The sequence below is a fragment of the Pinus tabuliformis genome, chromosome J (genome assembly GCF_031772625.1).
Source record: "Pinus tabuliformis cultivar Carrire ecotype Pingquan chromosome J, CPIR1, whole genome shotgun sequence".
In the NCBI taxonomy this organism is placed as follows: domain Eukaryota; kingdom Viridiplantae; phylum Streptophyta; class Pinopsida; order Pinales; family Pinaceae; genus Pinus; species Pinus tabuliformis.
In genome coordinates this window covers 1,242,880,602-1,242,898,090 of record NC_142295.1, presented here as the reverse complement: position 1 = coordinate 1,242,898,090, position 17,489 = coordinate 1,242,880,602, and the positions used below count along the sequence as shown (strand labels likewise).

Here is a 17,489-nt window from a genome sequence, read left to right as displayed (position 1 = left end):
CTTTTCAAGGTTCTCCTTGCCATTTTGCATTCCTCATCAAACCAAGCATTTACAGGAAAACAATTTGATTTTGATTTCCTATTTTTTGTTCTTTTGCACTTCTCAAGTGCATTTTGAATTATATTTGTTAACTCATGACTATTGAAGCTTTTGAAAATATTTTTCTCCTTCTGAATTGATCTCTCTAATATTGTCTTGAAGATAGTATAATTTTCTTGTGTTAGAAGAATTTTTCCCCTTGATAGTGATTGCCGAGAGCATTGGGTTTTCCTCCTATTCTGCCTTTCTTCTAACCATGATAACTTTATATAAATTCAGTTATGGTCTGATTTTAAGTCCCAAATATGCTCTCCAATCTTAACCTTGAAGCACTTACACCTTTATGGAAAGGTCGCAGGCTAGCGTGGGACCCACAAGTTCATGTCATGCCAGACCGAGACCCCTTGCCTTAATTCTTTTGCTACAAGGTCTCATTACTCTAGTGGCCCAAAAGTTGCAAGCTCGGTGGGATTCCCCAGATCCACGTCATACTGGGCTGAGGGACCATCGGTTACAATCTTCCCAAGCAATCTCCCTATAGTCTAAGGGCTCGAAGGTTGAGAGCCTGATGCGTTTGCCTGCCTACATCATCTTGGGTCAGAGTCCCAATAGCAGGGACGCCCATGCTATGTTGGATCCTGACATACATCACCTCCTCGCATATGTTTGTGTATTACAATTAATGGCAAAAGGCTGATATCAACCCTTTAGCATCAACCTCTCCATTTGAGGCTGATGCAATTTTCCCCAGGGTCTAACGACCTGGTCGCAAAGTTCCAGTAATTAGGGTTTCTCCCTAGTCCCACTCTCTTCATTTTCATGCACATATGTTAAGTTGCAGCTGGGGGTTGACAGACTGATGGAAAAAGGCCAATGTGGGGACCACTTTGGCATGGTTCCCTTGGAACAAAGTTCCATCGGTGACTCCTAGTATTAGCCCTTGCCACACACTTATGTGTTGAATCTTGTGGCTATGTCAGTGTCGACAGGCGATTACAACATCGTGTCAAGTTCCCTTTGTCACTTCTCTATGCATTAAGACTCATAGTCCCAAGGTCGCAAGACCTTTGTTCCCAACTAACACATGCAAGGGAAAATTGCATGAATATCCATATCTAAGTGTGATATCAAAATATATATATATATATATATATATATATATATATATATGAATAGGGCAATCCAAGAGTACCAAATTCCTACCAGTTATGGCCTAAAGGTCTAAAGGACTTAAGACTTTGAATTATTGAGCTAGGACCATAACGAGAACAAGGGGCACAAAGAAAGGCCCAAAATACACGAGAGCCAGAATATGAGAAAAGAAATGGCTCCAAATATCAATTCACATAGTCTATATCAAAGGAGAAACATATAAAACAATCCAGCTCTATTTCCCTGCTGCAAGCTAGTCAAACTCATTTTTAGAAACATATATACTCCATTAATTACATGAATATGGAATAGTCAGAATTGCGTAAATACACAAGGAAAGTTATCACAACTCCGCTAACCAGGTTGACCTATTTAATCAATAGGTTCTTATTGTTAAGAAGAGAGTGAGCATATCACACAATTAATCACATTATTCATGAACTGAATACACACTAGAACGATCCAAGTACACAATTAATTCATAGCATGTTAGACAACCTACAGATCATGAATATGTCAGTGAGCTACCCAATTCCAGTAATCAATATAATTGAAGACTTATAAGATGGTTGGATAATCATGAGTGAACTCCAGGTAGTCAGACATAGGCATACAAAATATCCTGTAAATCATCAATATGGCAGTAAGCCACGCATTTCAAGAAATCATTTAAACCATTAACAGTCACGGTAGCTTGTCAAGTGTGAATATAATAGTGACCCTCGAACACTCTGTCATGAACATACAATCTGTGTATGTCACACACAACATGGAATACCACAGTCCATAATCAAATTTACACAAACAATTATACCTGACTGTGTTAAGGTGACTGGCAACTGAAGGAGGGACTTATACTCTTCACTTAACCATATGTCAGCTTCACTATAAATTTCTTGCAACTGATCACCCTTGAGCCAGATCCAAAGTTTGAGGGATTGCTTGCTTAGGGATTTCCCATTGAAGACTTGGATAGACACTCGGGAGGTGGGATGCACTGTCCTGGTGGTTTATCTATTTCTCTCTGCTAGTAAGCACCACAGTAATCCACTCACTCCTCTGAGCTCATTCACATGGATTTACCCACTTCTCAACAAAAGTTCAAATCAAACACAAAGCTCAACAATCAGCTCCAAAAATGGTATTGTCTTATATTTTCATGCTCCATAGCTTCCTGTTATCTGCAATCAGTCTTGAATTCCCTTTGTCCTCTTGCAAAATGACTAAGAGCCATTCACTAGCACCATCGAGAAAGAGGGAGATCCAAATCTCACGTGAATAGCAAAAGACCAACTCCCGCAAGAAGAAACCAATGAACCAAACAAAGACCAAATGATGAACAACGTCATATAGATGAACCACAAATGAACAACTCCAGATGAACCACCACTACCCAACGGATGACAATTGGTATCTCAACGATTTAATTCAACAGGGTTCATGGATTTTCAAACAAGCAAGCAGGGTTCCCCCTTAGACAATGGATTAATAAGGTAGTCATTCCCTTACTCGGTAGTTAATTAATTTTAAAATCTTAATTAGTGTATCATCTAGATGTGGTTCTCTACGTAGGTATTTCAATAATAATTTAATATTACAATAACATGGGTAAAACAAGTGAGGTCACACAAGCTACCGTCATCCCTTGCTAGCATCTCTTAACCCATAAAGAACATACACATAGCTTGAGGTCTCATACAACTGGTTGCTTACCATTCTATCGTGTATTTGTTTCAACTTTGCCTTTAGGGCACTGAAAAGTTGGTCCACAATGTGAGCTATTGGGATGTTTGCAAATCCCTCTTCCTAATCCTCAATACAATCTAGGCACTTGTTAAATCACTTTGCTACCAAGCTCTACCCTTTGCTATGGTTTCTACAGTTCATAATATGTTTCCTTTTCTATCAACCTCAAGATAAATAACCTTTTGTTGTTACTAACATATTTAGGGCATGGAATTTTGAGTTCAATCACTAGTATTTGAATGGTTTCTTGTGAACAAGGATCATTGTGAAAACAAAGTACCTTCAACATTTTCATTTTCATTAGCAATGATGTAATTTGCACATTTTCTAAATGTAGGAAGATTAACACGAACCAAGAAGTCCTTCTCATCCCCTTTATACAAGTGTCCAATCTTTACCAATCCATTTTTCCCATCATCTAAAATATTTCCAACATAATTGTGTGGATATTGGACTCAATTGCACCCCTAAAATTGTGCATGTGATAATAACCTGTATGTCCTAAATCACAACACTCAGAAACCCATCAAATTTGCACCATGGAAAAGCATCTTGAATGATACTTTTTGTCTCATGAAGGACAAGGTGACACCAAAAGTCTTTGACATGGATTGCATGGGTGTTGAATAATGATCAATCCCAAACCCAAAAGTGTGTAGAAGGATTTGTAATTTACCTTATTGATCATGGTAATGAGCGGTGAATCCAAAACCATTTTGGAATTTGACATAATGTGGCCCTCCATGCACTTTCCCACATTGTGTGACCCCTGCCCATTTAAGAATAAATGATGTTGCATATAGGGTTTTACTCACAGTGGTCTTTGAGCACTTTAGGACCTTTCTTAAATCATTCCAAAATGTTGGTTCCATTACTACTCACCAGGCCATTCATTGCCTGCAAAGCAAATTTTTGACCCATCCTCCCCAAATTATTCAATTTGCAGAGGAAGTGGGTGTTTCCTTTGCTCCCCACCGCCCCAATCACATCTCTTAAATCCTTGTCAGGAAATGATGGCTTGATTGGTCTGTAACCAACTTAAGAATTTAATTCAAGCTGACTCACAACTCTTTCAGGCGTGCAACTGGCCTTCCCCTATTAGGATGTTTGATTGGCCTGCAATTGCTAGCTCGACGATTTAATTTAGCATGGTTCATGGATTTTCAAACGCCATAGTCTAACTAGCTAGAGGAATTGCCCGGAAAGTTATGGAAATTCTGGTTATATTTAGAGAAAATCCGGCAAGGATTTTTGTAAATCCAAGTTATAGTTGTTAAACTTCAAAATTTTAGGTGTTCTAGACGTTTTTGATGGTGATGAATGCATTTCCACTATCAAAAACACTATTTAAACACTGCCTCTACAAGATTTTTTGAATTTTTTTGCCCGAATTCCGGCCACTTTTGGCCGTCCAGGCAATTCCTCTGCCTAGGTAGACGACTCCTTTTCAAACAAGCAAGCAAGGTTCCCCCTTAGAAAATGGATCCATAAGGCAATCCTTCCCCCAGTTAATAGTTAATTAATTTTAAATTCTTAATTAGTGTATCATCTAACCATGGTTCTCCACTTGTTTCAACTTTTCCTTTAGGGCATTGAAAAGTTGGTCCACAACGTCCGCTATTAGGATGTTTGCAAATCCCTCTTCCTAATCCTTAATACAATCTAGGCACTTGTCAAATCACTGTGCTACCAAGCTCTAGCCTCTACTATGGTTTCTACAGTTAATAATCTGTTTGTTTTTCTATCAACCTCAAGATAAATAACATTTTGTTGTTGCTAATATATTTAGGGCATTGAATTTTGAGTTCAATCCCCAATATTTGAATGGTTTCTTGTGAACAAGGATCATTATGAGAAAAAATTACCTTCAACATTTTCATTTTCATTAGCAATGATGTTATTTGCACATTTTCTAAACGTAGGAAGCTTAACACTAACCAAGAAGTTCCTCTCTTCCTCTTTATACAAGTGCCCAATCTTTACCAATCCATTTTGCTCATTATCTAGAATATTTCCAACATAGTTGTGTGCATGTATGGGACTCAATTGCACCCCTAAACTTGTGTATGTGATAATAACTTGCATGTTCTAAATCACGACACTGAGAAAACCACCAAATTTTCACGATGCAAAATCATCTTGAATGATACTTTTTGTATCATGAAGGACAAGGCAACACCAAAATTCTTTGACATGGATTGCATGTATGTTGAATAATAATCAATCCCAAACCCAAAAGTGTGTTCAAGGATTTGTAGTTTACCATATTGATCATGGTAGCAAGCGGTGAATCCAAAACATTTTGGAATTTGACATAATGTGGCCCTACTTGCACTTTCCCACATTGTGTGTGCCCTGCCCATCTAGGAATAAATGATGTTGCATATAGGGTTCTACTCACATTGGTCTTTGATCACTTTAGTACCCTTCTTAAATCAATCCAAAATGTTGGTTCCACTGGTAGTCGGTAGGCCATTCATTGCTCACAAAGCAAATTGTTGACCCATCCTACCCAAATTGTTGACACAACCCCCCACCCGTCGCTAACCCCTGACCCTCTAGACATATGACATAGAGGAAATAAATGGCTAGTAACCTGTTGATTTTAGTTTCACAAAAAAATATAGATTGTGGATTTTTTTTAATAGAGTTTGATAATTGTTTCAAATGTCAAAAATAATAGAATAAAGAAATCAAAAACACTTTTCAATGTAAATACAAATAAAAAGTAAGACAAGGTACATTATAAAAGAGAAATAACCTTTTAACATTTCAATTTAAGTTTATACTACATATATATAAATAAAACATAAGCAAATACAATTACATGAACCAAAATAAAATTGTTAGTATGTGCCAGTTGAAATAATTGCACACTATATATTCTTCTTGATATAATGCCTAGCTTGACCCAATCAATGTTCTCTAAGCTATGAACATATGGACTCTACTTACAATTAGAACTCTTTGCTAATCTACTTTATTCCATTTTTTAGTTGCTTGTGTTAATTTGCACGATGATTAATATAGCTACTTAGGCATTGAAATCTCAATTCTCAAATATGGTATCATTGAAGTAGATATATTGTATTACCAATTAATAAAACAATATTGAGATTTGATCTAGAAATTAGAATGTTAAAATTACTCATTTTTTTTTTTTAGATTGTATAATTGCTTTTATGTTTATTGAATTTAAAATTAATACATGCCAATTAATTATTGTTTTAATGTCATCAATGCCACTTCAATACAAATACATAAATTGCAATCATATAGATAATACGAATTGCTTGTATCTCATTGGATTCAAAATAAATTAATGTTATTTATTTTTTATTCTAAATACGCAAATAAAATAACTACAAAAAATATATATTTGATAAGAGTAGATTTAGAAGTTATTGGAAAATTGCAATCATAAGGCACTGATAAAGGCTACTAGTAACTCTGAAGACATTAAAAATGGAAATATAAATTTTTAATTAACTGTAAAACTAGATTAAGTCATCATAAAAAAGAAAAATATTCATATAAATTATTCAGAAATAATTCTTCATATTTGAAATTTGGATCACAAAATCTCTTCATATGCACATTAGATACACTTTACTCCCTTCGACACCTAGTCCTCAAGTTTTGGATCCCTTGTATATATATATATATATATATATATATATATCCCATGGGGGTAGTTCAATTGGTGATCGTTGTGTTATGAAGTATTATGTAAATTGTAAGATTCAAGGTTCAAATCCCTCCTTGGGTGTTTACCCACATATATATATATTTTCTTATTTTAAGTCTTTCTCCTCGTAAGTATAATTTTATTTAGTAAAGCACCTTGCTAATGGGAGATCACAAGGTCAATTATCCTCTACATCCTCGAGGTTAGGATCTGCTAATAATACGATGGAATGTGATCCCTTTGGATGGATCTGCCTGGATATTTTGAAATTGGGAAAAAATAAATTTATTTAATATTATGAAATAAGAGTCCCTTATGAGAAGAAATCCCAAAGCAGGGAATGCATTAAGTGTGTATGTGTGTATTGGTTCTTAGTGTGCACCTATAAGTAGAAAATCATAGGTAGGTAGTTTTCTAACCCATAAAGTTAAGGGTTGGCAAAGTCATTCCATGTCAAAGTTGATGGTTTCCTCTCCACAACCACATGTAAAAAACATTCAAAGAGGTGAAAACAATCAAATTGAATGTCAAATTTCAACATTGGCTCCAAAGACTCAATCATTAGTGAAACTATAAGCTCTGTAACACATATTTTAGTGTTAGGATTTGGGGGACAAGGAGGCAAAAAATGGCATAAAATTGTCATCTAGATATCTTGTTGTGAGCAATCTATAGGTTTTATTCATGTTTTGCAATGTAGTGGTTTTAAAAGAAGCCATTGTAAGGGGACCATTTTCCACTTAGCTTGACAAACTAGACATGCCCCTATTTCCATGCTTCACATTAGAAGCAAAGTGAAAGCGTGGGAACACTTTGTAGTGAATAAGGCATGGCCATGGCTTAGTTTCATCACATCATCATAAAATGTATGTGTTAAAGTGCTCGATTTATATACACAGAACCATAGTTTTACAATTTCTTGAAACACCTCAAAACCATAGTAGGAAAGTTCATCCCAAAAAAAAAGATTTTCATGTTTGTTTTTTCCCATTTTTGCACATGAACCACTCCTCGCATCTCCAAAACTCATTCTTGAAAGCCTCGTATCTTTGGGAGCTTGGGAACAGGTACGAAGCATCCTAGATTGGTTGGGAACAACTTTAATAGCATGGGAGCATTTTGTAAGTTTCAACTTCATGGAAATGGGAGCTTGGGAGAAAGTTCCCTTAGAGTTTACTACATGGAGAGCTTGAGTAAGCTCCCTATTCCTAGGGGAGTGCCCATAAGTTCCTTACTAGGAAAGAAGCTCCCTAAATCCATGGTCCCCTTAAGAAGTGAAAATTCTCACCATTCCTCTTTTGTTTTGTCACCACGCTGATTAAGGCGCGCACGCCCCCCTGACCCCCCCTCCGCCCCGCCCCCAAAAAAAAACACACTAATTAAGAAATCCACCCCTTTTATAGAATACACTTAGTTTTGGGAATTTTACATTTGTAATTGGTGAGCCTATGAGTGTTCTAAGAGTCTAGAGAGCATTGCAAGTTGTTATGAATGAGGCATCTTGGTCTTTGTAAATTAGACTTTAGTTCATTGGTCATTGGCAAGTTGTGATTAACCTTGAAACTTAGTCCCATAAGCAACATTGTGAGCATCTCAACATTGTAATCAATATTAAACTATTTTCTCGAACCACTATAAGCAAGAAGCTCCCTAAACTCGTGGCCCCCCTAAGAAGTGAAAATCCTCACCACTTTTTTATTGTTTTGTCACCAGACTAGTTAAGCACTCTCTCCCTTTTGTAGAATACACTTGGTTTTTGGGATTTTACATTTTCCATTGGTGAGTTTGTGAGTGTAGTGATAGTCCATAGATCATTGCAAGTTGTTATGAGTGAGGCATCTTAGTCCTAGGAAATTAAACTTTAGTTCAACAGTCATTAGCAAGTTTTGATTAACCTTGAAGCTTCTTAGTCATGTAAGCAACATTGTGAGCATCTCAACATTGTAACCAACATTGACTATTGTAGCCACTACTAGCATTTGCCATTTCCATGTATGCTTGTTCATGAATCTTTGTTTCTTAGCACTATTTTAAACATTAAAAACTTAGTTAAATACCATTGTCGTGTATAAAATTATTGCAATCCTTGCAAACTCAATAATTTTCAATACACTATTATTACCCTACTTACTAAGTGGTAATTTGTGACAATGTTTTTCATGTATTCCTTGTTGGTCTTTCTCAACTCAACTTTAGCAGACTTGCAAGATGAGTATGATCACCACGAGAAATGAAAATCATCCCAAGGTTGACATATATGCCAAACACTTTATGATAATACATCTCTTTTGAATTTTAAATTTATAGAACTATTATCCATCCGTTCCAGAAGAATGATATTCTTAAATTCAAGAAGTTAGAACCTGGTAAGAGTCAAAGCAAACCCCTCTACTATCTTTGATTTTTTGATGAGCTGCAAAGTACATGTATTATTACATAATTTAATTGGACTTTTTAACTTTCTAAATTTTCTAAATCAATATTTGTATTATCTATTATAGTTAAATTTAAATTTGTGTTTTAAGTTATTTAAAAAAATGATATATAATATTACACTTCCAATTTGTCATTTCCTATAAATTTAGGTGAAACTTCTAGCCATTTTGAACATTCATACCCACACCCCAACATTTCCTTGTTATGAAAACTCATGCAACATAAGTGTTCCCTAAGAAAATTAATCTCGTAAAAACATTACTTTAATAGGGGGTGATCACCAAAAACTATTAACACTGTGAGATAAATATGACCATTATTCTATCAAAAGATATTTTATTTAACTAAAATGGATTTCCCAATAACAGTATATATTTCCTTTCCTTCTTTTCCAATTCCAAAGTAGTCTTGACCATGCATTAAAACCAATGGCCAAAAAAAAGCACGGTGAAAAGTTGTGGTAATGTCAAATGTGTCACTTATGAATATGACCTATAGGTTCCTTAAAGAGCTTAACATTTTTCTCCATCTCTTTTAGAAATGATAAAAACAGTAAATTTTAATTGAATTGTTTATTGCCAAGTGAATTTTGATTTTCAAATATTGGATAATAAAACTATAACGGAAATGAGATGTCATTCAGCCAATTTAATTTGTAGGAAAAAAGGACACGTACAATACTGAACGGAATTGAAAAAGTTGTGTAACAACTAGGCTTTGCGCACACTCTAAATATATCCAAGTCTGTCCCACCGGCGCAAATTGACCCACTTCTTATTTCAGGGAAACATTTCCATAAAGCAAATAAGATAAAGAATTTGATATAAAATAAAAAAAAGTTGCTCCTTCAAATAAGAGATTTAACATATATTTTTGAGAACGTACAGGACTACATATATTTTTGAGAACGTACAGGACTTACGACCCCTGTTAGAAGTTCTCATCCATTCACAGTTTTCCAAAACTCAATTCAACCAAAATGAGGAAAATCATAGGAAAGAAAAGGATTTTCTGAATAACCCAGTCGGACAAAAGGGCCAAAATAAAACAAAGATAATCAAAATCAAAATAATTTCTCAATGATCATATTGAATCAAGTGGGTAAACTAAATAAGAGGTTAAAAGAAGACAATTACTCAATGAAGCAATTAAACTGATAAGTAGTGCGGGCAGTTAAAGGTAGCAAAGTGGAAAACATGCAATATGCTACAAAGTTGATTTGTGAAAAAGTGATATTGTACACTGTTTTTCAAGCCAAGAGAAAGCCAAGAGAAAGAAAGTAACGATAAATGAGACCAGATTCATCCTCAACAGAAATAAAACACCTAGAAAACAAAGCAATTGCACAATGACTTGGCTCAAGAAACAATGTTTCTCCACAAACTAATGTTGAGTGAAACAGGAGCAACTTCCAATGAAGCAATTGCTATGGTGCGGCTCATAAGATACCTAAAAAGAATTGAACAAATGAGAGCAGGTAGATGGCCTAATGTTATCTTCAATGAAGGCATCAGTGCAAGAAAGAAAACATGGATGAAACAAAACTACACATGGATGCAAAAATGTGATATCTACCTCAATCTCTGTCTCACAAATAGCAAGAAGCTAAAGGATTTTGTTATGGAAAAGTTCCGTAAAAAGGTATGGGGAAAAGAGTTGGGTAGAAAGAAGAAATATTACATTGAGGAATTCAACCCTACGTGTGATTTACAACAAAAAGAGTTCATTGGAGCTAGCATTTCGTGGAGCGCAAAGGTTCTTATTGCTCAATTAAGGACCAACTCACATCAACTTTGGTGTGAAACAGGACCGTGGAAAAGGCTTAAAGAAGCTTGGGAAGAAAGGGTGTATACATTTTGCACGTCTGGAGCCGTGGAATTGGAAAAACATTTCATTTTGGAATGTGATGCATTCAAAGACATCAGAGAAAGGTATGAGGATATGTTAACATCAGTTTCTCGGCATTGTCTTTTTAGAGAGGAGATTGTTGGAAGGTTGGGTCAGCTCATCATCAATTTGAATCGGAAAAAGACTGAATTGCAAAGAGCGAAAAACAGGGAACTAATGGTCTCATAGACTATTTTTAGTCTCGTGGACCTTAAAATATCATTTCATTTCATTTCAATAACTCCTGAATTAAAAGCAAAACTTCTACAATAAACTAGAAAAAAAAATAAAACGCAAGAAAAGCAATTTCTTAAAATATTTTCTTATGAACAAGGACCCAATCAATCATGCGAAACTCAGTAGCCTAACTTGGCCTATAAGGACATTTCCCAACAACAAAAGGGAAAACTATTTTTAGAGGCCCAAATACAAAGACATCTCCGTAACTCACATGTCAAAACAAAGTTTTACAGTTGCCCAACTTGGAAAATAAGATTATCCAGATACCCAAACAAACAGAGGAAAACAAAATTTCTTAGTTGCCAGATTCAGAAAATAAGATTATACAGATACCCAAACAACAAGGGGCAAGAAGAATCTCAACGAACCTAATTCAAAAAACAAGATTCTTCGAAGACCGTTTCAAAATTAATATTTATTTATTGCATGGCACCACTAGGTGCAATTACAACAGCACTAATAACTTGGCACTAGAAGGTGTCATTACAACAGTATCCACAAGGCACCCAGGCAAAGGGATTTTCCAATGACACAATCGGAAAGATCATGACATCTCCGTAACTCACATGTCAACAAAGTTTCACGGTTAACCAATCTGGAAAATAAGATTATCCAGATACCCAAACAAAGAGAGGAAAACAAAATTTCTTAGTTGCCAGATTCAGAAAATAAGATTATCCAGATACCCAAACAACAAAGGGCAAGAAGAATCTCAATAAACCTAATTCAAAAAACAAGATTCCTCGAAGACCCTTTCAAAGTTAATATTTATTTATTGCATGGCACCACTAGGTGCAATTACAACAGCACTGATAACTTGGCACTAGGTGTCGTTACAAACTTACAGTATCCACAAGGCACCCAGGCAAAGGGATTTTCCAATGACACAATCCGAAAGATCGTGATCTCAGCCACACAACCAAATAAAATCGAGATTTCTACCTTGCAGGATGCAGAAAATGGGCAACTTAACCAATTTAGAGGAACAAAATATCTCAACAACCCAACCGAGAGAAACAAAACTTCTCCATGAAAGAACTTAAGAAAACAAGCCTGCTCAAGCAGCCAACAACAAAAAGCTAATTTTTCCTCAAATATCAGATAAAATAAACCTTAGATCTATACTTTTGTGCTTGCAAGAGTAAGTCCACACCAGAAAACCAACACATAAAACTTAAAGGTTGTGGCAAACCAAACTGCTATCACAGAGAGAGAGAGAGAGAGAGAGTACCAAAACAATAACCCTAGCCTGGAGGTCTGCTGAAGCCATTCAATGCCAGGGTACTATTTTCCTTGCTCATCATTGTAAACCCAAATGATACAGGAAAAAATTGTGTACCCAATGAATTGTCAAAGAAAACAACTGTGTAAACCCAATGAATTTTGACGAAAAAATTTGTATACACCCAATGAATCTTCACAGGAAGAAACTGTGTATACCCAACAGATTTTTCACAGAAACAACCTGTATACCCAATGAATTTTCACAGATTAAACAATTTATACCCATTAATTTTTCCAACAAAGTAAAAGCCAAATGGATACTAACAGAGACAGACTGCATAATTCAATTATTTCTCTTCACTGCATAGATACCCAATTGTTTTCTGACATATCGGATATACCCAATTGGCTTCACCATATATATCCTCAGAAAAACCCTAATGATGTTGCAGACAATAATGGAGGGAAGTGATTCTTCTTCTCTGGTTATAGGCCATCAAAAAACCCATGCATTGCAATCACCCCATTCATGCTGTCATAGGACCAACACTATTACTCCTGTATTTTGATTGCCCAGTGAATGAATGAGATAATCTTCCATGTTGGGCAATATCAAGTTCTCAGCATCACACCACACAGATGTTTTATGCCCCTCCCTTATCAGAGTCTCAGACCATGCCAGAGGCTGCTGAGATAAGTGCTCTTTCTATCTCAAGCTCTCCAGAGAAGGCACGTCATAGAGATATCCATGATTCTGTGAGTTTCATCAGAGTTTCCAGACCTGGCAACAATATGGCCAATGGATTTCCATTTCTCTCTATACTGTGCCATGTCTTGGTGTATTGTGCTATGATGGATCTCCAAATCTCTATACTGTGCTATAGGTTTGTCACCACAGCACCAGAACTGAGGGGGAAGTTGGAGGCATCAGCATTGGAAAGGCTAAAAACAGAGCTGAGGATCAAACTGCTGATGAGATTGAACGTGTCTTGAAGCATGATATATTTTTTGACAAGAAGTGGATGACCATACAACCTGGCTCACATTATTTCAATTTTATTGCATACATTACAAAGTTACAAGGTAAAATCAATGAAAAAAATGTAAAATCCAGATCTCTGAACCAATCATATATATATATATATATATATATATATATATATATATATATATACACACAATTCAACTTTACAACGACTATGACTTTAAAAGAAACCAATCTTGCGTTATATCCATGTTTTACATTATGTTGAAACCAGGTAGCACTTAAAAAAGTAAAATTATATTTTACATTTATGCTGTTATCTAGATATGCACGAGGTACTTTTTTCTCGAATGTCACTTTAGTAACTTGCAGTTGTCCTTCAGCTAAGCTGCCATGCTTTAGGGTGTTTCTATGCTGTCAAATCACCTTGGACTTATACGGAACCTCATTCACATTTCGCAGGGGGTTTTGAACCTGGGCCTCCATGTTAATACAGATCCAGTTCACAAATAGTTGATATCTCTACCAATTGAAAAATGTTTTACAAATACCAGAACAATCAATAACAAATTTCTATGGTGGCATTGCAATGAAAAATTTGCCAACCATCACCTTAAACAAAGAGGAAAAACAAATTGCTTGATGTAACTTTAACCACTCTAATGAGAGGAATTGTCATCAGTTCAACTACTCTGATCATTTACACTGTCAAATTTAACTCCCTCAATTGACTGCTTTAAAAAAACCTCTACGAGATTCCATGCCAATGTAACCTCAACTAAAACTCCCTTCCAAAGCTAAATGGCCTGTCAGATTATATGGCGACATTGGTAAAGACCATGTCATTGTCCCTAATTTCTTTTCTTTCTTCCTCTTCCTAATTGCCCAGATTTGAAATTAGATTCTTGTTCCTGTAAGAAAGCCATTGCTTTCTTATACCTGTCTGCTCTCTCCTCCTCTGCCACAGCCCTTTCTCTTGCCTTCACTTCCTGCAAAAAGTAGTTATCCTTGCGCAGTTCACGAGCAGCACCCTTTGCCTCCTGCTTGATCTGGCGCTCCAACTTCTTTCTCTGTGCCCTTTCTCTGTCAGGATCATAATCTTTCCCATGCACAAAGCTGCCACAAAATTCAAAAGTAGGTGCATAATGTCAAAGATCATATAATAGTAACATAAGGATCTGCGGAAAAAGAGAATTGCATTAAGATTAAAAGGTAAATGCAAAAGTCTTGAATATTTTTAACAGAGGCAGGTCATCTATTCCAACTTGCAAAATACATGCTTCTCAAGTAAAACAAAATTGGGAATATAACAGATATATAAGCACACAAGCACACTCGTGGAATGAAAACAGGAATAGCAAGATCATAAAATACTTCTCTTCAAATCTTGGATTGAATTGCTTGATAGGCATGGGCTTCTTCATTCTCATCCTCAATGGTTGCCGTAGCTTTTCATGCTCATCAATTTTCCCCTTTATTAGAGAAGCAATACTTGTCATCTTCAATCGGAGAGTCTCAGGTATCTTATTTTCTTTGACTATTTCATTCAATAGAGGTACAAAGGATGCAAATACTTCAGGGAACGAAACAATGTCATGATATATGTTTACAAAACCTCTCAACGTTTCTGATACAGAAAGAAGTATGCCAACCCTGCAATGTGGACATATGCAAGAAAATAGTTTAAATAAAAGAAAATGACCTGTTATTGTCGTGATTATAAACATTGCCCAACTCAAATACTTCAGTAAAGGCTTCAAATAACTAATTACATGGTTATAATCAAGTAAAGTGGAAACAAGCATACTACACAGTCGAAGCACATCTTTTAACCTGTATATGTTTGAGTCAAAGAGAGGCACATCATCGCTAGTCTCCATGATCATAATGAAATCCAAAGGTTGAGGTAAAACGGATACCCCACTTGAAAGATGCAGCCAAGGCCTATACCCTTCATGGTCCAGCAAAAAGGTAGGGCACTGGTACTCAGCCAAAACAAAGAATATGTCAGGTGAACAATCTAGCTGCAAGTTGTACCACAAAAACCTTGAGATGGTAATCTTGTAGTGTATCTATAAAATCTCTGTTGCAAACAACTACTGGTTGAAAGCTGGTACAAAATTACTGAGAGCTCAAACACTCGAGTATCTTTTATCATAATTTATCAGAAACAATGCCCACTTTGTCTATATATTAATATAAGTAAACGGAAGGAACTCTTTTCTCTGGCATAATAAGATAGGGAGAATTGACAGCTTACTTTCACTTCATCCCTCTTATTGAGGCTCTGGTTAGTATCTAAAGCTGACATCAACAGAGCCTGCAAAAAATTGACAGCCTCGGGACAAAACCTTCGAGCATCTTTGTGAACCTGCATCAATTGGCAATTTTAGGAACTCAGCTATGGTGGAATAGCTGCTGCTTCTTGTTTTAAATTAACTGCATTAAAAGGGATTATTTTCCCGAAAGACATTGGTCATAATTGTCAAACAGGAAAATGAGATACACAAAAAAATTCACTTAGAGTGCAACAATGAAACCACATCAGATTTAATTGCAACATGCAAACTAACTTTAAGAGAAGAAACAGTAACAGAAAAAGGAATTCAATGCCATGGAAAAAGTTTCATCAATAGATTAGTAAACTACAAATTTGCGCAAGCCCTGTAACTCTGTCTTGAATGATTGAAACCCACTATTGGAGATCATTCATCAAATCCACTATAATACCTAGCTCGATAAATTACCCTGCTTCTTAATCAAATTACAATATATTACACTACAAACTCTTAAAATTGTTTATGACAAGTAGGACAGTCAAATGGTATCTTGGATAGCAGCTTAGCTTCAAACATTAGAAGAGAATGATCACATCAGAAAAAGTAATCCTAGGCAAACATGTTAATTTTAGATAACAATGGTATGTTGTATGCTTAGCACAATTTACTTCAATGTTCCTTTAGCAGCCCAGTGACAAATTCCAATTATTTCCAATAGCAATCACATTAACTTAATCACATTGACAGTAAATGCCGATAGAACATAAGAACACATGCAAAAAACAAGGCAAGACAAGAGGACAACAGATTTGGCAGATGCCAAGAAAAAACCCCAATGTGGGGAAAACCCTTTGATCAAATCTTCTTATTATTATTCACCAGTTCAGTAGAGAAAGAGAGTACATAGATCAAATTTACTTGCCCAATACACAGTGAAAACAGCCCTGTCAAAATCAGCAGTCAAAAGCAGTCAACTTCAGCCCTAATCAGAAAGTCAATGCTGGTCAAATCAGCAACAAAACTTCTCCTTTGCAGCTCGGTCAAAGGTAGTCAACTCGGCCTCCAAGAAGGGTCAAAGTCAACCCAAAACAGTCCACCCAGCCTCAGTCAAACTCGGTCAAACTTCAGTCAATGCTGCGGTCAACGCAAGTCAAACTTCTCCAAATGCCTTGATTTCTGTGCCAGCAAGTACGGCCTCAAGAAATCGGAATTCTGCCCACGAAAATGCAGTCAAAACAGGTCAAATCATCCTTGGTCATCACCGGTCAATGCTGGTCTGCAATCTGGAATTTCGGCCTGCTCTTTGTCTTTGAAATTTTCGGCCTCCTTGCCACACATGTGAGAGAGAGAGAAGATCCCAAGCTGTACGAACCAATCTGATGTGGAGAGGGAGAAGGATGTGTGAGTGAGTGATGTCCAAATGAGGAGAGAGGTCACTCCTATGATCTATCTATACAATTCGTTGAGGGTGAGGAGACATATCCATTGGGCTTCTTGAGCCTACATTAGACAGAGGCTGACCTTGACAATTTGTGCATGAGAGAGAATAAATTCAAAATTCCACTTCTACTTGTCCAAATGAGATGATCTTTATATCAAACTTGGACCTCTTGAAAAGAGGAATCCAATGCAATAATCATCTCCATCATATGAACTCTCCCAAGGTGGAATTTGGCCCTAGATGCCAATTTTAACGCTCCCTCTCAGCGACGGAGAACTCCACCTGCCACTCCATCTGTCATCATCATGCTATCCTGTCATCACTGCTCTGCTCTGTTGAACCATGAAGTAATAATGAAGAAGAAGTGATCGA

At 36.2% G+C, this 17,489-nt stretch overlaps 1 protein-coding gene across 2 annotated transcripts in view; it reads right to left on the bottom strand.

The window, feature by feature from the left end:
- Positions 1–13,899: 13,899 nt before the first annotated feature.
- The window catches only part of LOC149231696 (uncharacterized), a 240,483-nt gene continuing 236,893 nt past the window's right edge, over positions 13,900–17,489 (bottom strand). For both annotated transcript variants that reach the window (XM_089379259.1, XM_089379258.1), the window contains exons 11-14: positions 15,658–15,768; positions 15,231–15,376; positions 14,772–15,050; positions 13,900–14,513 (exon numbers count right to left, since the gene is read on the bottom strand). In XM_089379259.1, coding sequence (XP_089235385.1) covers positions 14,249–14,513; positions 14,772–15,050; positions 15,231–15,376; positions 15,658–15,768 — 801 coding nt within the window. In that variant the 3' untranslated portion in view covers positions 13,900–14,248. The remainder of the gene's footprint in view (positions 14,514–14,771; positions 15,051–15,230; positions 15,377–15,657; positions 15,769–17,489) is intronic.